The sequence below is a fragment of the Lactuca saligna genome, chromosome 6 (assembly GCF_052625555.1).
Source record: "Lactuca saligna cultivar CGN05327 chromosome 6, ASM5262555v1, whole genome shotgun sequence".
NCBI lineage: Eukaryota > Viridiplantae > Streptophyta > Magnoliopsida > Asterales > Asteraceae > Lactuca > Lactuca saligna.
Window position 1 is genome coordinate 22,133,601 of NC_136422.1, and position 17,083 is coordinate 22,150,683.

Consider the following 17,083-nt stretch of genomic DNA (forward strand, 5'->3'; position numbering starts at 1 on the left):
TTGCATGGATGTAACCCTAATCCACCACACTATATAAAGGAGAATTTGGTTCTTGAAATCACACTAGTTGTCGTGAGTATACTAAAAGGGCCAATTTCAAGAAAGGTTGTGACTATTCTCTCAACTTTCCAAGTTTGTAGTGATTTGTGACTTCCATTTGAGGCATCCACACTATTGGTGCTAGGCTCTCAAACTCCAAGCAATCAACTACAATTACAAGGTAAGTATTTCTACTAGATTTATTTGATTCAAGTACCCCATGCCATGCTAGTTAGGATAAGAACCTTAGAAAAATAATTATTTGTATGTATCTTAGTCAAATATAGATCCAAGGTTTCTAGAGTTGCATGTACACCATAGGAGTGTTAGAATGCTCAAAATACATCAGTTTACCCGATGGTTTGGATGTGCGACATACTCGACGAGTTGATGAGGCAACTCGACGAGTTAAAAGGGTTTTACCAATCTTTGGATTCATAGTGGACTCGACGTGTTGATGAGACAAATTGACGAGTAGTTAGGCTTTTCCTGATCTTTTGGAGACTGTATGGAATCGACGAGTTGGATGGCAACTCGGTGAGTAGAGCCGGGTTTTCGTGATCTATTGAGTTCTGAGGGACTCGATGAGTTCATGAGATATACTTGGCGAGTTAAGTCAACAAGAATTGTTGACTTGGGTGTGGACTTCCGACTTTTAGAGTTAGATCAGTTTGACTGTTGGCTTCTGTTGACTTTAGGGTTCTGGTCAACTGTGGATTTTGGAAGCCATGGAGGGGTGGAGATTTGACCAGCAGCTTGAGTGTGGGATTCATTGATTTACTTTGCGAGATGAATCTTCTTACTATACTTACCTTGAGTGGTAATTTGTGTGACCGAAGGGTCTTGTATGCTATTATTGAGTATTGTGATATTATGCATTATGTCTTTTTGATTTATACGGTACGTTGTTTTGTGCTTCTATTGAGTTAGGACCGGAGGGTCCAACCCGAGTTCTAAGACTGGAGGGTCCTCACCGAGATACCAAGACTGGATGGTCCGAATCGTGCTGTGAGACTGGAGGGTCTACACTGAGACACATGACCACAAGGTCCTTATCGAAACATAGCCATGAGAGGCTAACTATTTGTGTGTGTGGTATTTTGGGGAACTCACTATGCTTCGTGCTTACCGTGTTGTGTAATATGTGTTTCCGGTACTTCTGTAGATTTTGGAAAGGAGAAGGCTCGATTGTACACACCTGTTCAAGATTATGAATGAGGATTCTGGGATATTATCAGTTATTTCATTGAGTTGTGATTTGATAAATGACACATTGTGGTTTTTGAGAAAATGTGATATTGATTTTTAGGTGATTTAAAAATGAAAATTTTGTTGGATAAGGTGTCTAAGTCCATAACTATTTCTGGTATGTACTTGACCCGACCCGGCATGGTCCATTTGGGTTGCATGGCATCATGCAATTGGATAGACTAAATGAGAGAAATAACACTTGGAGATTATTAATATATTATAAGTTCTAATATATTAATAATATTATTTGATTAGTTTGATCAAGAATTAATTTAGAATTAATTATGTGATCAAAAGATAACTAATTAAATATATGGGTTGATTATGTAAATCATCCATATCTTGTATAGTGGGCTAAAAGGCTCCATGGACTATCAAGTTGGGTTCCACCCATAGGATGCTCCATGGATGCTCCATGGGAGTTACAAACCCATGGGTCATGGAAATGAAGAGTCATGACACATTAGGGTGTAACCCTAGATGTGTCAACACTATATAAGAAACATGTTCTCCACCTAAAATTGGCTACACTAAGAAACAAGAGGGCTTGGCCGATTTTTGAGAAGTGTGTGTTCTCTCATAAGTTCTTCCAAGAGCATTTGGTGTTGTGTGAAGCATTTGAGGCATCACACTTGGGGTGCTAGGTTCACAAGGTTTCAAGGAACACAAACAACAACAAGGTAAGTTATTCTATCTATACTTTAAGTTAAAATTGTTCCCCATGTATGCTAGATAGGAATATAACCTTGGAATTCAACTTTGCATGATAATTAGACAAACATAGATCCAAGGTTATTAGGGTTGCATGTACACTTAGGAAGTGTTAGAATGCTCAAAACCCATCAGTGGTATCAGAGCCTAGGCTTGTTTGCTCTTATTTGTGCTTAAAAGTTGAAAAAGAATCGAAAATCTTGCTGTCTGCGAATGGACTCGTCGAGTCTATAGGGGGGACTCGTCAAGTTCATGAGTATCTTCAACCAACTCGGTGAGTGAGTTCATGCACTCGGCGAGTAGGGTCGACTGATTGCAGAATTTCGATTTAGTTGCTGGGAATGAATTAGAAACATTACCCTAAACTGTTTTGGTAATTGAAAACTTGTTTTTGGTGGTGTAATGTTTTTTGCTAATTCATTTACAACAACTAGTTATCAAAATTACAAAGTTTTAAATGTAATTTTTGATTGTGTTCATATTCATGTTCTTGTTCTTATGATGTTTTAGATGATCATAGGAATTATTTGTAACCTATGTGGTAGATTAATTCTTGATCATAATGTGTTTTAATGGAGTCCATAACTTGTCCTCAAGTTATGGAAAACCAAGAGTCACACTTGAATTAAAACCATTAAAACAAACACAAGAGTTAGAAAAATGAAGAGTCTTCATTTTATTACTCTATTAAACTCATAAGTTACAAGAAATGAAATGTTTTGAAAGTTACAAAACTTGCCCTCAAGTTTTGGAACAAGAAAAGTTAAGTTAAAACTTTAAGTTCCAACCCCTAGAATTTTAAAAGTTAAAATTCAACCCTTATACTTATATTATGATGATTTAATAATTATATATATGTATAAGAATAAAGTCGTCTTACCGCTAGTACGCCTCATTCACGAAGCCGGTCTATAAGGTGGGTATAAGGTTGTTGCCTATAAAATGGTGACTTAATGGGTGTCTACTCTCACCCACCGCTTGCTTGACTGGTGGAGGGTCGTTAGCCGAACGGGTAAGACAAGGACTTATAAACTCTCATTCAAAGTATGATGAATATTATAAAGTAACTAAATGTTTTATTAAATTCCCAATCTTAGTTACTTTAGGAAAATGTGAATAAGGTGCTAATCCATGAAATTACACTTTACACTTTGTCTAAGTTGTTGGTGGAGCGTGTGTGGTTAACCGGCACACTAACTTGGACTTAACAAGGTAGGTAAAGGGTGACTTAAGGTTTATTATAGTATCGGTGGAGCGTGTGTGGTTTACCGGCACATCGATTGAGTGATAAACTTTAAGGGTACCAAGTGATTTGCATGGTTACTTCACACCTCGTTTTGTGATCCTCGGTATCCCAGTCACAAAACTTGGAGGGCACTCTCGAGATTGAAACATGCCTTTGAAAAGTTCATTGAATCTCAAAGAATCTAGGAATTTCTAAAAACCAATAAAACCTAATATCTAATATTTCGGTTTTCATGGTGGAAATTGGTGAATCGTCATTCACCTACCTTTCAAATATGGTATAGCTTAGATTACGACATACCTCTTCTAAGTTATATTATACTGTGATTGGATCCTAGCCTTAATATTACATTTGGGTGTTTTATTAAGGAGTCTCTTAAATCTATACTAAACTTGTTCTCCTCTTTCAAATGTCTTCAAATAATGCTTCTGGCTCGAATCCTAATGGCTCCTTTACTCTTATGAGTTTGTGTGGGAAAGTCACCTTTGATGGATCCAACTTCAATGAATGGATCAGAAACATCAAGATGATTACCCGCTACGAGGACAAAGAATATGTCCTTGACAAGGAGCTTAAGGAGATTGATGAGACCACTGCAACTCCTCAGGAGATCGCTGACTTTCAGGCACATGAAAGGGATGCTACGAAAGTAGCATGCATCATGATGGCCACAATGACAGCAGAACTCCAAAAGTCCTATGAGGATTTCTACCCTTATGAAATGCACCAAGATTTGATGGAATGATACCATCAAAGTGCATGACAAGAGAGGTACGAAATCATCTGCTCCATGATAACAACCATGATGAAGGACGGAGATTCCGTCACGAGCCACATGCAGAAAATGCAAAGGTATGTGGATCGTTTGCTGAAGCTTAATGTGAACTTCCCTGAGGAGCTTGCAATAGATATCATTTTGCACTCCTTACCATCGTGCTATGATCAATTCCGCATGACATATCACATGAACAAGGAAGAGGTCACCCTCAGCAAACTTCAGGGACTTCTCAAGACCGCAGAAACAGGCCTTAAGGGGAAGTCGGTTGCTATCACTCCTACTCCAAACTCAACTCCGGTTTTGGCAATCGGGAAAAGTCGAGGGAGGAAGAGAAAGAGATCTTCGAAGGGTACCAAGGCTCGGACCCTTGATGCTCTTCTTCAAGTGGAACCAAGAAAGGTTTCATTACTCCTTCTTTTGACCCAAAAGAGGCTGAATGCTTCTATTGCCATGAAAAAGCTCATTGGAAGCGAAACTGCCCAAAGTACCAGCAGGATGTGAAGGATGGGAAAGTCAAACCCAACCATGCAGGTATTTACACTATCATTTCTAATAACTCACCCCATTCTAAATCTTGGGTCCTTGATACCGGTTGTGGTATTCATATTTGTTGTGACTTGCAGGGACTAAGAAGAAGTGAGAATGTGGAGCAAGGAAGAATAAACTTGATCATGGGGAATAGGAAAGCTTCACCTGTCACCAAGATTTCAGTTTATACTTTATCGCTAAGTAGTGGGTTTAGTTTAGATTTGAATAAGTGTTGTTACTCGCCAGGAATGGCAAGAAATATTATTTCCTTTCATGCTTTGTACAAACAAGGGTTTACCTTTTCGTTTAATAATGAAGTTGGTTCTATTGATGCTTTCTTTAATAATGTTCTTTATTTTAAAGCATTACCTTGTGATGGTGTGTATGAAGCTGTGTCTGTTGTAGATAACTTAGGAAATAATGTTTTGTGTATTGATTCTACTAATAATAATAACTTGGATAAAGCATCATTATGGCGTTGTCGTCTTGGACATATAAGCAAGAAACGCATAGGCCAACTCCAAAAAGATGGAGTCTTGGAGTCGTTTGACCTAAAGTCAAATGATAGTTGCGAATCGTGCTTACTTGGAAAAATGACAAAGTCACCCTTCACAGGCTCGTGTGAAAGGGGTGAAGGTTTGTTGGACCTTATACACACGGATGTGTGTGGACCATTCAAACATGCCACAAGGGATGCTAATCGTTATTATTTGACTTTTACTGATGATTACGGTAGATATGGATATGTCTACTTAATCAAGCATAAGTCAGAGACTTTCGAGAAGTTTAAGGAATTTAAACAGGAAGTCGAGAATCAATTGGGCAGGAACATTAAGATGCTTCGATCCGATCGGGGTGGTGAGTATCTTAGTTCAGAGTTCCTCGACTATCTAAGGGAATGTGGGATTGTCTCACAATTGACACCTCCCAGGACACCGCAGTTGAATGGTGTGGTTGAGAGGCGTAATCGAACCTTGTTGGACATGGTTCGTTCCATGATGAGTCGAGCTTCGCTACCAATCTCATTCTGGGGGTATGCCTTAGAGACTGCCGCCCATATCTTTAATCTAGTCCCTACAAAGAAAGTTGCCAAAACTCCTCACGAGATGTGGACTGGTAAAGTACCTAAACTTGACCACATCAAGATTTGGGGTTGCGAGGCTTTCGTGAGACGCGAGACTCATGATAAGCTCGAACCCCGAAGCGAGAGGTGTATTTTCGTCGGCTACCCACAACAATCCTTTGGTTACCTCTTCTACAGACCTAGTGATAATGTGGTCTTTGTAGCAAGAAGAGGAGTCTTTCGAGAAAGAGAGTTTATAAGCCAAGAAGACAATGGGAGGCAAATTGATCTTGAAGAAATTCAAGAGTCAAGTGGTGATGGAACTTCAAACTCTAGCCCTCAACTTGAGGAGGAAACTCCTGTTGAGCCAATTGACGAATCTGTACCTCTGAGGCGTTCCACGAGAGTTAGGAGTGCACCTGAGCATTACTATGGATTCCATATTACTGCAGAAGGTGAGACACTTATTAGTGATGGGACACTAGTAAGTCAAGATGACCCTAACAGTTACGAGGAAGCCATGGCAGGCCCCGAGTCTACTAAATGGAAAGAGGCTATGGATAGCGAGATACAATCCATGTATGACAATCAAGTTTGGAACTTGGTTGAGAATGTACCAGGTCGAAAGACTGTAGGGTGCAAATGGGTCTTCAAGAAGAAGACCGACATGGATGGTAAAGTACACACTTATAAGGCTAGACTGGTTGCAAAGGGCTTCTCTCAAATTCCTGGAGTGGATTATGATGAGACCTTTTCTCCAGTAGCCAAGATTAAGTCTATTCGGGTTCTATTAGCCATAGCCGCATTTCATGACTATGAAATTTGGCAAATGGATGTCAAAACCGCTTTCCTTAATGGAAAGTTGGCTGAAGATGCTTACATGAGTCAGCCAGAGGGTTTTGTCAGCAACGAGTACCCTAATAGAGTGTGTAAGCTTGAGAAGTCCATTTATGGATTAAAGCAAGCACCTCGCAGATGGAATCTTTGCTTTGATGAAAAGGTCAAGGAATTTGGCTTTTCTAGGAGTGAAGATGAATCTTGTGTGTATGTCAAGGCTAGTGGGAATATAGTTAGCTTTTTGGTATTGTATGTGGATGACATACTACTCATAGGAAACGACATTCCAACCCTGCAGGAAGTAAAGTCCTGGCTTGGAAAGTGTTTCGCTATGAAGGACCTTGGTGAAGCTGCCTATATTTTAGGGATAAGGATCTTGAGAGATCGGAGTAAAAGACTAATTGGACTTAGTCAAAGTACCTACTTGGATAAGGTGCTGAAGAGATTCAGAATGCAAGACTCCAAGAAAGGAGAGTTGCCCATCCAGAGTAACGCCAAACTGAGTAAGACACAAAGCCCTAGCACTGAGGCTGAGATAGCACAAATGAGTCGAGTACCTTATGCTTCGGCTGTAGGATCGATCATGTATGCTATGACGTGTACTCGACCTAATGTAGCTTTTGCCCTGAGCATGGTTAGCAGGTTTCAGGGGAACCCTGGCAAGGCACACTGGGCTGCGGTAAAGAATATTCTCAAGTACCTACGAAGGACTAAGGACTGGGTCCTTACCCTCGGTGGGAGTGATGACTTGAGAGTTGTAGGGTATAGTGATGCTAGCTTCCAGACTGATAGGGATAACTTCCGCTCTCAGTCGGGCTGGGTCTTTACCCTAAATGGAGGAGCAATTTCTTGGAAGAGTTCCAAGCAAGAGACAGTGGCAGATTCTACTTGTGAATCAGAGTATATTGCAGCTAGCGAGGCGGCAAAGGAGGCGTTATGGCTGAGGAACTTCATTGGAGACCTTGGAGTTGTACCAGCTATTAAAGAGCCAATGGAAATTTTCTGTGATAGTGAAAGTGCTGTTGCCTTAGCCAAGGAACCAAGGGATCACGGGAGATCCAGGCACATCGACAGAAAATACCATTTTATTAGACATCGAATAGAAGAAGGACTCCTCGTGGCAAAGAGGGTATCATCAGATGAGAATCCGGCAGATCCCCTCACGAAGGGACTGACTCGGGTTAAGCATCTTCAGCATGCTCGGAGCATAGGGCTGAAGGATGATATTAGATTTAGTAGTTAGATAACCTCGAAATTTGTAAAGTGTAATTGACATTTGATGATGAATAAAAAATGTTTTATTTATGAGTAAAGTGTTGCTATCTCTTGTCGATCGTTTACTATATTTCTTTTGCATGTTTTGACTTCTAGAATAATTTTGTTTGGTATAACATATTATTCAAACCTCCACAGTCAGTCATATGTCGGAAGTAGGTATGAATCAAGTCTGTCATGTTTGGTTGTAGAGGTCTTGAACAAGGCTACAACAATCATGAGTGCTCATAAGTTCTGAGCATTGGACTCAACCCACGCTCACTGGAATCATTTCATGGAATTCTATCTCGAGTGATCGTGAGACATTAATATCGTATAAGTCTTCAAACCTAGAGATATGATTTGTTACTTACAAGTTGGTTATGCATTGATTGTACGAAAAACGCATTGGTAACTCGATGTTATAAATCGTGCTCTTGTGTGTAATTCAATGAGTGGTAGAACAAACATATGAGTCGAAGTTTATCTGTTCCTTCTTGGATTAGAAGCTGATATCTGGGCCCCTCGATGATTTTGTTTTGACCTATGTACCGGGCCCGGTCAGAACTAAGTTGATGTGTTCAATTAAGTTCTTTGTCGAACAAATCGGAAATCGGGAAACAAACTGTTGGACAATAAGTAAGACATTGTTCCATGTATTTGTCCGACTGATATCTAGAACAGAGGATTATATGATCACTTATCTTAAATGGCGTACCATCATCTTCTCAGTTTCGAGAAACCTTGTAAAGAGCTACGATTGCCGATCGGTTCCTGAAGTCATATTTGCAGTAATAGTTATTAGACTTATCCAAGTGGGAGACTGTTGGATAAGGTGTCTAAGTCCATAACTATTTCTGGTATGTACTTGACCCGACCCGGCATGGTCCATTTGGGTTGCATGGCATCATGCAATTGGATAGACTAAATGAGAGAAATAACACTTGGAGATTATTAATATATTATAAGTTCTAATATATTAATAATATTATTTGATTAGTTTGATCAAGAATTAATTTAGAATTAACTATGTGATCAAAAGATAACTAATTAAATATATGGGTTGATTATGTAAATCATCCATATCTTGTATAGTGGGCTAAAAGGCTCCATGGACTATCAAGTTGGGTTCCACCTATAGGATGCTCCATGGATGCTCCATGGGAGTTACAAACCCATGGGTCATGGAAATGAAGAGTCATGACACATTAGGGTGTAACCCTAGATGTGTCAACACTATATAAGAAACATGTTCTCCACCTAAAATTGGCTACACTAAGAAACAAGAGGGCTTGGCCGATTTTTGAGAAGTGTGTGTTCTCTCATAAGTTCTTCCAAGAGCATTTGGTGTTGTGTGAAGCATTTGAGGCATCACACTTGGGGTGCTAGGCTCACAAGGTTTCAAGGAACACAAACAACAACAAGGTAAGTTATTCTATCTATACTTTAAGTTAAAATTGTTCCCCATGTATGCTAGATAGGAATATAACCTTGGAATTCAACTTTGCATGATAATTAGACAAACATAGATCCAAGGTTATTAGGGTTGCATGTACACTTAGGAAGTGTTAGAATGCTCAAAACCCATCAAATTTTGTTTGAAAATTTACGGTGTTACACATTTTATCTCGTTATGTTATCTTTGTTGAATCTCATTTTCCTTAACCCGACTTTCATCCTACTTCTTCTCATACCGAATATGCCTTTTTGGATCATGATGATTCTCCATCTCTCCTATCTACCATCCTAACTCCTACTCCAGCTCCTGTTACCCACTCAGTGTCTACCTCACCTCCTTCTCCTAATGGAGCCTCTTCTCCCTCTACTAACGACTCTCCTACTTCATCTACCACACAGTCCTCTCCCCCCCCACCTCCCTTAGTCACCTTATGGTCACTAGATCTCGCACTGGACCCCTCAGCCCTAAACAAATTCTTATCCTCTCGGCCGTGTCTAACATCTCTCCCATTCCTTGCTCCACATCTCAGGCTATGTGTGATCCTCAATGGCATGCTTCCATGGATTCTGAAATGTTTTCCCTTCTCTCTAATCATACATGGGATGTTGTTCTAAAACCCTCCTCAACTAATATTGTTGGTTGTCGTTGGCTTTATCGTCACAAATTTGATGGTCATCATGGTCGTTTGAATCGTTACAAGGGTCGACTTGTTGCTCAAGGGTTCTCTCAACAGCCTGGCTTGGATTTTAATGACACGCTTAGTCCTGTTGTTAAATCAGACACCATCCATACTGTTCTCAGCATCTATATTTCCCGCAATTGGCTCATTCATTAGCTTGATGCCAAGAACGCCTTCCTCCATGGTGACTTACCTGAGACTTTTTACATGTGTCAACCTCGTGGGTATGTAAACACTCAAGTTCATGATCATGTATGTCGCCTACGCAAAGCTCTTTATGGGCTGAAACAAGCCCCACATGCTTGGTATCAACGGTTTGCTGTTTATCTCTCCACGCTTGGTTTCCGCAGCAATAAATTTGATTCCTTGCTTTTCACTTATCACCATGGCTCTGACACTGTCTATCTTCTTCTCTATGTTGATGACATCATTCTCACTGCTTCTTCCACTTTTCTCATCTCCAAGGTTATTTCTCAGCTTTCTTCTGAATTTCCCAAGTCTGACCTCAGATCTTTCTCATTCTTTCTTGGCATTGTTGCCACTCGTACCTCTTATGGACTTTTCATATCTCAATCTTCCTTTGATCTAGAGATCATTGCTCGGGCTGATATGACTGGGTGCAATACCTGCTGCACACCCGCTGAAAGCAAAAGCAAGTTGGCGGCAGGTTGTGATCCGATCTTTGATCCTACACTCTATCATAGTCTTGTTGGAGCCCTGTAGTACTTCACTTTCACTTGTCCTGATATTGCGTATGCTGTGCACCAGGTCTGTCTTTTTATGCATGACCCGCGTGTACCACACTTTCAGGCTATCAAACGTATTCTTCGTTACCTTCAGGGTACTTTGACTCACGGTCTTATTATCCATCCGTCTTCTATTGACCGTTTGGTCTCCTATTCGGATGCTGATTGGGCAGGCTGTCCTACTACTCTGCGGTCTACCTTGGGTTTCTGTTTTTATCTTGGAGATAACCTTGTTTCTTGGTCTTCTAAACGACACCATGTCGTCTCGCAATCTAGTGTCGAAGCCGAGTACCGGGGGTAGCCAATGTTGTTGTTGAATCCTTTTGGCTTCATAATCTTCTCCTTGAGTTATCCTATCCGTTTTCTTGTGCCACTCTTGTTTTTTCTGATAATATCGGTGCCACATACCTAGTGTATAAATCGGTACAGCACCAACGAACCAAACATGTAGAAATTGATTTACATTTTGTTAGGGAACGTGTTGCGATTGGTCATGTGCATGTTTTACATGTTCTGTCGGCTTATCAGTATGCATATATATATATATATATATATATATATATATATATATATATATATATATATATATATATATATATATTCATAAACGGTTTACCTACTCAGTTATTTCTTGATTTTAGAAATAGTTTAATCATTAGAGATTCCCCCGTTCAAACTCAAACTACAAGGGTGTGTTAAATATTTAGTTTAGTTATTTCTTTTTTATATTTTTACATAGTATAGGGTCCCTTTGTGTAATATATATTCTACATGTATGTATCCAATACATGCAACCCTAATTGATAGGTTTTCACATCATTCAACATTTCCCTTCCCCGAATCCCATGTTTAACCTTATTTATCTTATCTTTTGGGTGGTATAACCTACATGCATTCCTGAAATCCCCCGCTCCCGCGCGGAAATGAGAACCCAAGGGATTTTTTTTACATTAACATCCGTATTTTCAATAAATATGAAGTTCAATGATCATTTAATTTTTATTGATTTTTTCAATGGAAAGCAGAAACTTTTTTTAAGTATTAAATATGTCATAAATTAGATTTTATAAATATGTTCTATTAGACTTTAGAGCATAGATAATACAGAGTTCAATAATAGAATTGAAAGAGGGGGCAAGCATAATTGTCATTTAATGGTTGAAGCTCAACCATTATGAGATGTCGCATTGAAATTTAAAGTTTAACTGAAACTTTTCAATGAGAAATTTTTTTTTTTGATTCTTAAATAGATGTTTAAATATATTCCATTGAACCCCATAGAGTTTAATATATTATAGAAAAAATAATAGAGTTGTATACAATATAAAGTGATATTATGTCAATCCATTAATCTTTATGCATTAATTGTGGATGCTGTGCAGTTAAATGCTTTTAGAAAAAAATTGTTAAAGTTATATGAATACTGATGATATGTAAATTCCTTAAACTCTAATGTATGGATACAACAAACGAAGTTGTTAGATTACTTACTTATTTTCAACCTTAATTAAAGACCTCATTTTGTATAACCTGGACTATATAATATCTTTTTTTTTTTTTTTTTTGTATCAGAAGCATTACTTAAAAAAAAAAACATGTGCAACTATCGGGTGGTTGCTTATATCTCTTAGTCGAATGACAGTCAAACAAAGTAGCAATATTGGTCAAAGCATTTTTAAGAAATCATCTCATAAAATAGTTATTTGGAGACGCAACAAATTTTGTTTCGTGATATTGCAAAGATTCTATTTTCCTGATGCAATCTATAGCATTTCATCATATATGCAATATATAACACACATAAATGATAAGCAACTCCATGCATTTATTTTGAAATGAGAGAATCTAAATTTTCATACACATATGATCTAGCTAAACAGCTAATCCTACATTTTTTTCACAGTATTTATAGGAAATGAAGGTAGGGAGTATTGCAAGTATAATCAAAACACAACATCAGAGTTACCTGCTTCAATTAATTTTAAAGGAATGGTAAGATAACCAGATCCTCAATCCGATTGTCCATGCATGTATGCTTCAAATATGCATTTCTATTCTTAAGTACTCGTTCTCGTTTTTTCTCTGTATAGGGTTTCTTAATGGCAATCTTGTTGGGCTTGCTTTGCTTATCATTTGGCTCCAAAATCACAAGTGCTACCACCTACGATGTAACATCTTATGGTGCAAAAGGAGATGGAAATACAGATGACTCCAGTGTAAATAATATCTTCAACATTGAATAAAAAAGAGAATGTTGTATCATGAAAATTAAATTAAAGAAACCACAAATTAATCAGTTAACTCTTTTTTAATTATGTTCATTCTTGCAGGCTTTCCTTCGAGCATGGGATGATTTATGTGGAGATCAGTCGCCAGAACCAACATTGATAATACCATCAGACAAGACATTTTTGATAAGCCCGGTGGCATTCAATGGGCCATGCAAATCCCCTACTGTATATGTTATGGTAATTAAAATGAACAAATAGCTAGCTATCCAATGCTTTTAATTTATAAAGTCGCTTTTGATTAAATGTCACTTTGTTATAAATTAATTATGATTAATATAATGAGTAGCTGTTGGGCAACATCACTGCACCCAAGACTTTCGATGGATGGAAAGATTGTGTTCGGAATCACTATTGGATTTACTTCACATCCGTGCAAGGACTCAAGATCCAAGGACCTGGGCAAATTGATGGTCAGGGTTCGATTTGGTGGAAAGAGGAGGTCGAATATTTCATAATCTCTAGTTTAAATTAATTGATCAATATCAAAAACTTATATTAATTAAATGGAAACATAAAAAACATCGGATTCATGGTTCCTTTTAATTTACAGGGTAAAACCACAACCAACACTTGCGATCGCCCAACTGTAAGCCGTCTGTTTTTTTCAATGTTATGGACTTGAATTATATAAAGTTTCGTAAAAACTGACATGTATATATGCCAATTTGAATGTTTAGGCTTTACATTTTCATTCTTGTAATGGCCTTCAATTGAGAGGTACAACACACATCAACAGCCCGAAGCTACATATGAGTATCAATGGTTGTGAAGATGTAGATGTTGGAAATCTAAACATTTTAGCTCCTGGGGATAGTCCCAATACCGATGGGATAGACATTAGTGGATCCTCACATGTTTATATCCATGATTCTAAAATTCAAACTGGTATGAGAGTAGATAATCATAACATTCTTGATTCTTAACGATTTATTCTATCATGTATATATATTGCATAAGCTTTATAATATGCTTCTTTTTCTGGAAACCATCAAAAACAGGTGATGATTGTGTTGCTATTAATGGTGGGACGTATGATATTAATGTCACAAGAGTGTTATGTGGACCTGGTCACGGCATAAGGCACATGAAAACGCTCTTACTTATATAGTTATATATCGATCATGACATTTATACAATTTTTTTTTTCTCACTATATGTATGTGATTTTGCAGTATCGGAAGCCTTGGGGAAAACGGTGGTCATGACACAGTTGAACAAGTTCGTGTAGAACGTTGTAACATCTCAGGAACAACAAATGGGTTAAGAATCAAAACGGTGCCGGTAAAATTAATGACATACAACTTGATGACAATCTTTGCATTTTTTTTACATATCGTATTCAATGGTTATTATTTGATTTCAATCCATTTGGTATGTCATATGTAGTATGGAACGGGGTATGCTAGGAAGATTGTATTTCGAGACATTCATCTGGAAAATGTTAAAAATCCAATTATAATTGATCAACATTATTGTAATAATCCGGAAGATGCCTTTTGCCCAGCACCGGTATGCTTGTTCTCCATGAAAGTAATCTCATTTTACCAAAGATGCAATTCCATATCTAACATTTACTGATTTTTTTATGTATCAGCCAATGGCGACAGCTGTAAAAGTGAGCGATGTTATGTATATGAATATATATGGGTCTTCGGCAACAAAGCAGGCTATTACTTTCAATTGCAGTGGAAAGTTCAACTGCACTGAAATTGTAACAAACGAAGTTGGAATCACGGGACATGATGAATTTTCTTACTGCCAAAATGCTCAAGGAAAATTTATCGATACCAACCCTCCTATTAAATGTTAAGTATTAGATTGTAGCAATCCCCCATAGGGTTAAAATCTATGTACTTTTACATGTTCTAATGATAACAAAGGTAAATATATTATTTTAAGAGCTTCCCCTCCCGGATAAATTCTACTCACATACGGATATATGTATTACCCGTCAACAACCCGTTTGAGGTAAAGTCCTAAGCTGCAAGTCTCCAAGCTCAAAGTACAATTAATCCAAGCATCGGTTTCATCATTTTCTCCAGACGTTTTAACCATGCAACCATCCAACTTATTCTATTAAGACCTAAAGTTAGAATAGAAATTAACCAAAGATTTGTTACCATCCCCTCAAACTTAACATTGGTAAATAAATTAATCACTTTTAAATGGATCAACATACCATACCTATTCTTTTTAAAAGAAATTGATGATGATTGAAGTTAAAGATTTTGGCAAAATATCTTTAGCAACATGAATCAATCTAAACGGGTGAGTCATTATCACAAAAAAAATGAAAATGAAATCAAATTTTTAATTCTTAAATCAACAATTATTAACCTTAAATATCCACATAACCTGACATTTTATCGAACCAAAAGAACGATATCCTAATTCCATCGAAAAACTTTTATATTTCTTGCTCTTCCAAGAAATAATAGTATTCCCTATATAAACACAATGCCAAGTACATTTATGAAGACAAACATTTGGCCTACTTAGCATGCACAAAACTTTTCAAAGATAAACATTCATATCTAGTTACATAATTCCCTTCCATGATTACTCTTTAAGAAACAAAGTGCAATACTTAGATGTGACTTACATTGAGTGTGCATAAACTAACTCAAGAGTTGAACAATATACAAAAAAGCAGATCCATTAATAGTTAGATAAATCAAATTTTGAATGAGAACTGATTCAAACATAACATTTTTTCTCCGTACACAACAATTTGTGTTTTAAAGTGTTGTATTGTACAATTCTATAATGCATAAATTGTTGTGTATGACAAAAAAACTGTTGTGTACGAATCACTTTCCTTTTCGAATTTATATCTCAAATTTAGTAACATTTTGCAATAGATGGTCAACCTTACTAACCCCATCGCTTTTAGTAACATTGGAATCTAATAATTTTTAACCGGTAAGATACAAAATTCACGAATTTTAGTTTTCTTAGATATTTTATAATAAAATTGATTTTAAAAGTATATTAACTTTACTTGTTCCATCAATGTTATTTCCGATAAAAAAAAAATATCATCTACATACACATGCAATACAACTATTGACTAATTTTTACTTCTAACAAATAGTGAATAATCATTAACACTTCGAGTAAAACCCAAACCGAAGATAACGAAGAACACAACTTTTCATTCCACTTATATGGAGCCACTACTAGAAAATAGAGGGTTTTTCTATAGAAAATAGCTACAGAAATTTTCCATAGCTAATTAGTTATGGAATCATTACGGATCAGCTATAGAATAGGATGCCCTAATATACTAACGGAATAGCTACAGATACTAGTCCGTAGATATTCTGTAGCTAATTAGTTACATAATAGCTATGGATGCTAATTTGTAGCTAATTATCTACGGAATGAATACAGAGTAGCTACAGATACTAATCCATAGCTATTTTGTAGCTAATTAGCAACGAAATAGCTACGGACTAGCGACTGAAAGGAAATAGCTGCGGAATAGCTATGAAATAACGACGGATACCAATCACTATTTTAAGTAAGTTTTTTTGGTTTAATTCGACTTAGGTTTTCGTTTTGGGTTAGGATTGATTTTCAGTTTTTGTAACTTGCTTCTGCTTATTGGTTGTAGAATAGAATGGGTTTTTTGTAACTTGCTTCTTGATTATTTGTTTTGATTTAGGGTTTATTTTGATTTTCGTTTCAAATTGAGAAAATGGTTTATATGATTTAGAAACTTTAGTGAAAGTAGATTGTTAAAATGGTTATAAGATGGTTAGTTTCAAAGGGGTTTGACAACCTAAGCAATGGTTCTTCTTAAAAACAGGTTTAGCCATGAAAAATATGAGTCTATTTGTTGTAATAATGAAAATTTAATATGAACAATATGTTTTAGGATTCAGAGAATGTATAGAAACAACTTTTTTTAGGATTTAAAAGTTATTAGGAGGATATGAACAACATTTGGTCACTTTGGTTAGGAGATATAAACAACATTAGGTAATTTTCAAAGGCTTAAGAGTTAAAAAAAAATTATTCATGATGGCTTTCACCCTTTGCAAGTTGTTTAATGCAATAAAAAATGTAAATGTTTGCTTCAAAGAATCATTTGTTTATATCTTTAGGATTTAAAAGTTTTTAGAAAGAAACTACAAGTTTAAGAGTTTTTTTTTCCTGTGTGTAGGGGCATAATATTGTGTGTAGGGGCATAATATGG

At 37.0% G+C, this 17,083-nt stretch overlaps 1 protein-coding gene across 1 annotated transcript; it reads left to right on the plus strand.

Moving 5' to 3' along the window:
• Window positions 1-9,698: 9,698 nt before the first annotated feature.
• Window positions 9,699-14,692, plus strand: LOC145002366 (putative polygalacturonase At3g15720). Its single transcript, XM_078961653.1, has 12 exons — window positions 9,699-9,959; window positions 10,002-10,512; window positions 12,495-12,583; window positions 12,682-12,807; window positions 12,922-13,059; window positions 13,169-13,321; window positions 13,433-13,468; window positions 13,560-13,767; window positions 13,881-13,962; window positions 14,055-14,163; window positions 14,269-14,391; window positions 14,477-14,692. Exons 1-12 carry the CDS (start codon window positions 9,699-9,701, stop codon window positions 14,690-14,692), a joined length of 2,052 nt encoding a protein of 683 aa, XP_078817779.1.
• Window positions 14,693-17,083: the final 2,391 nt, after the last annotated feature.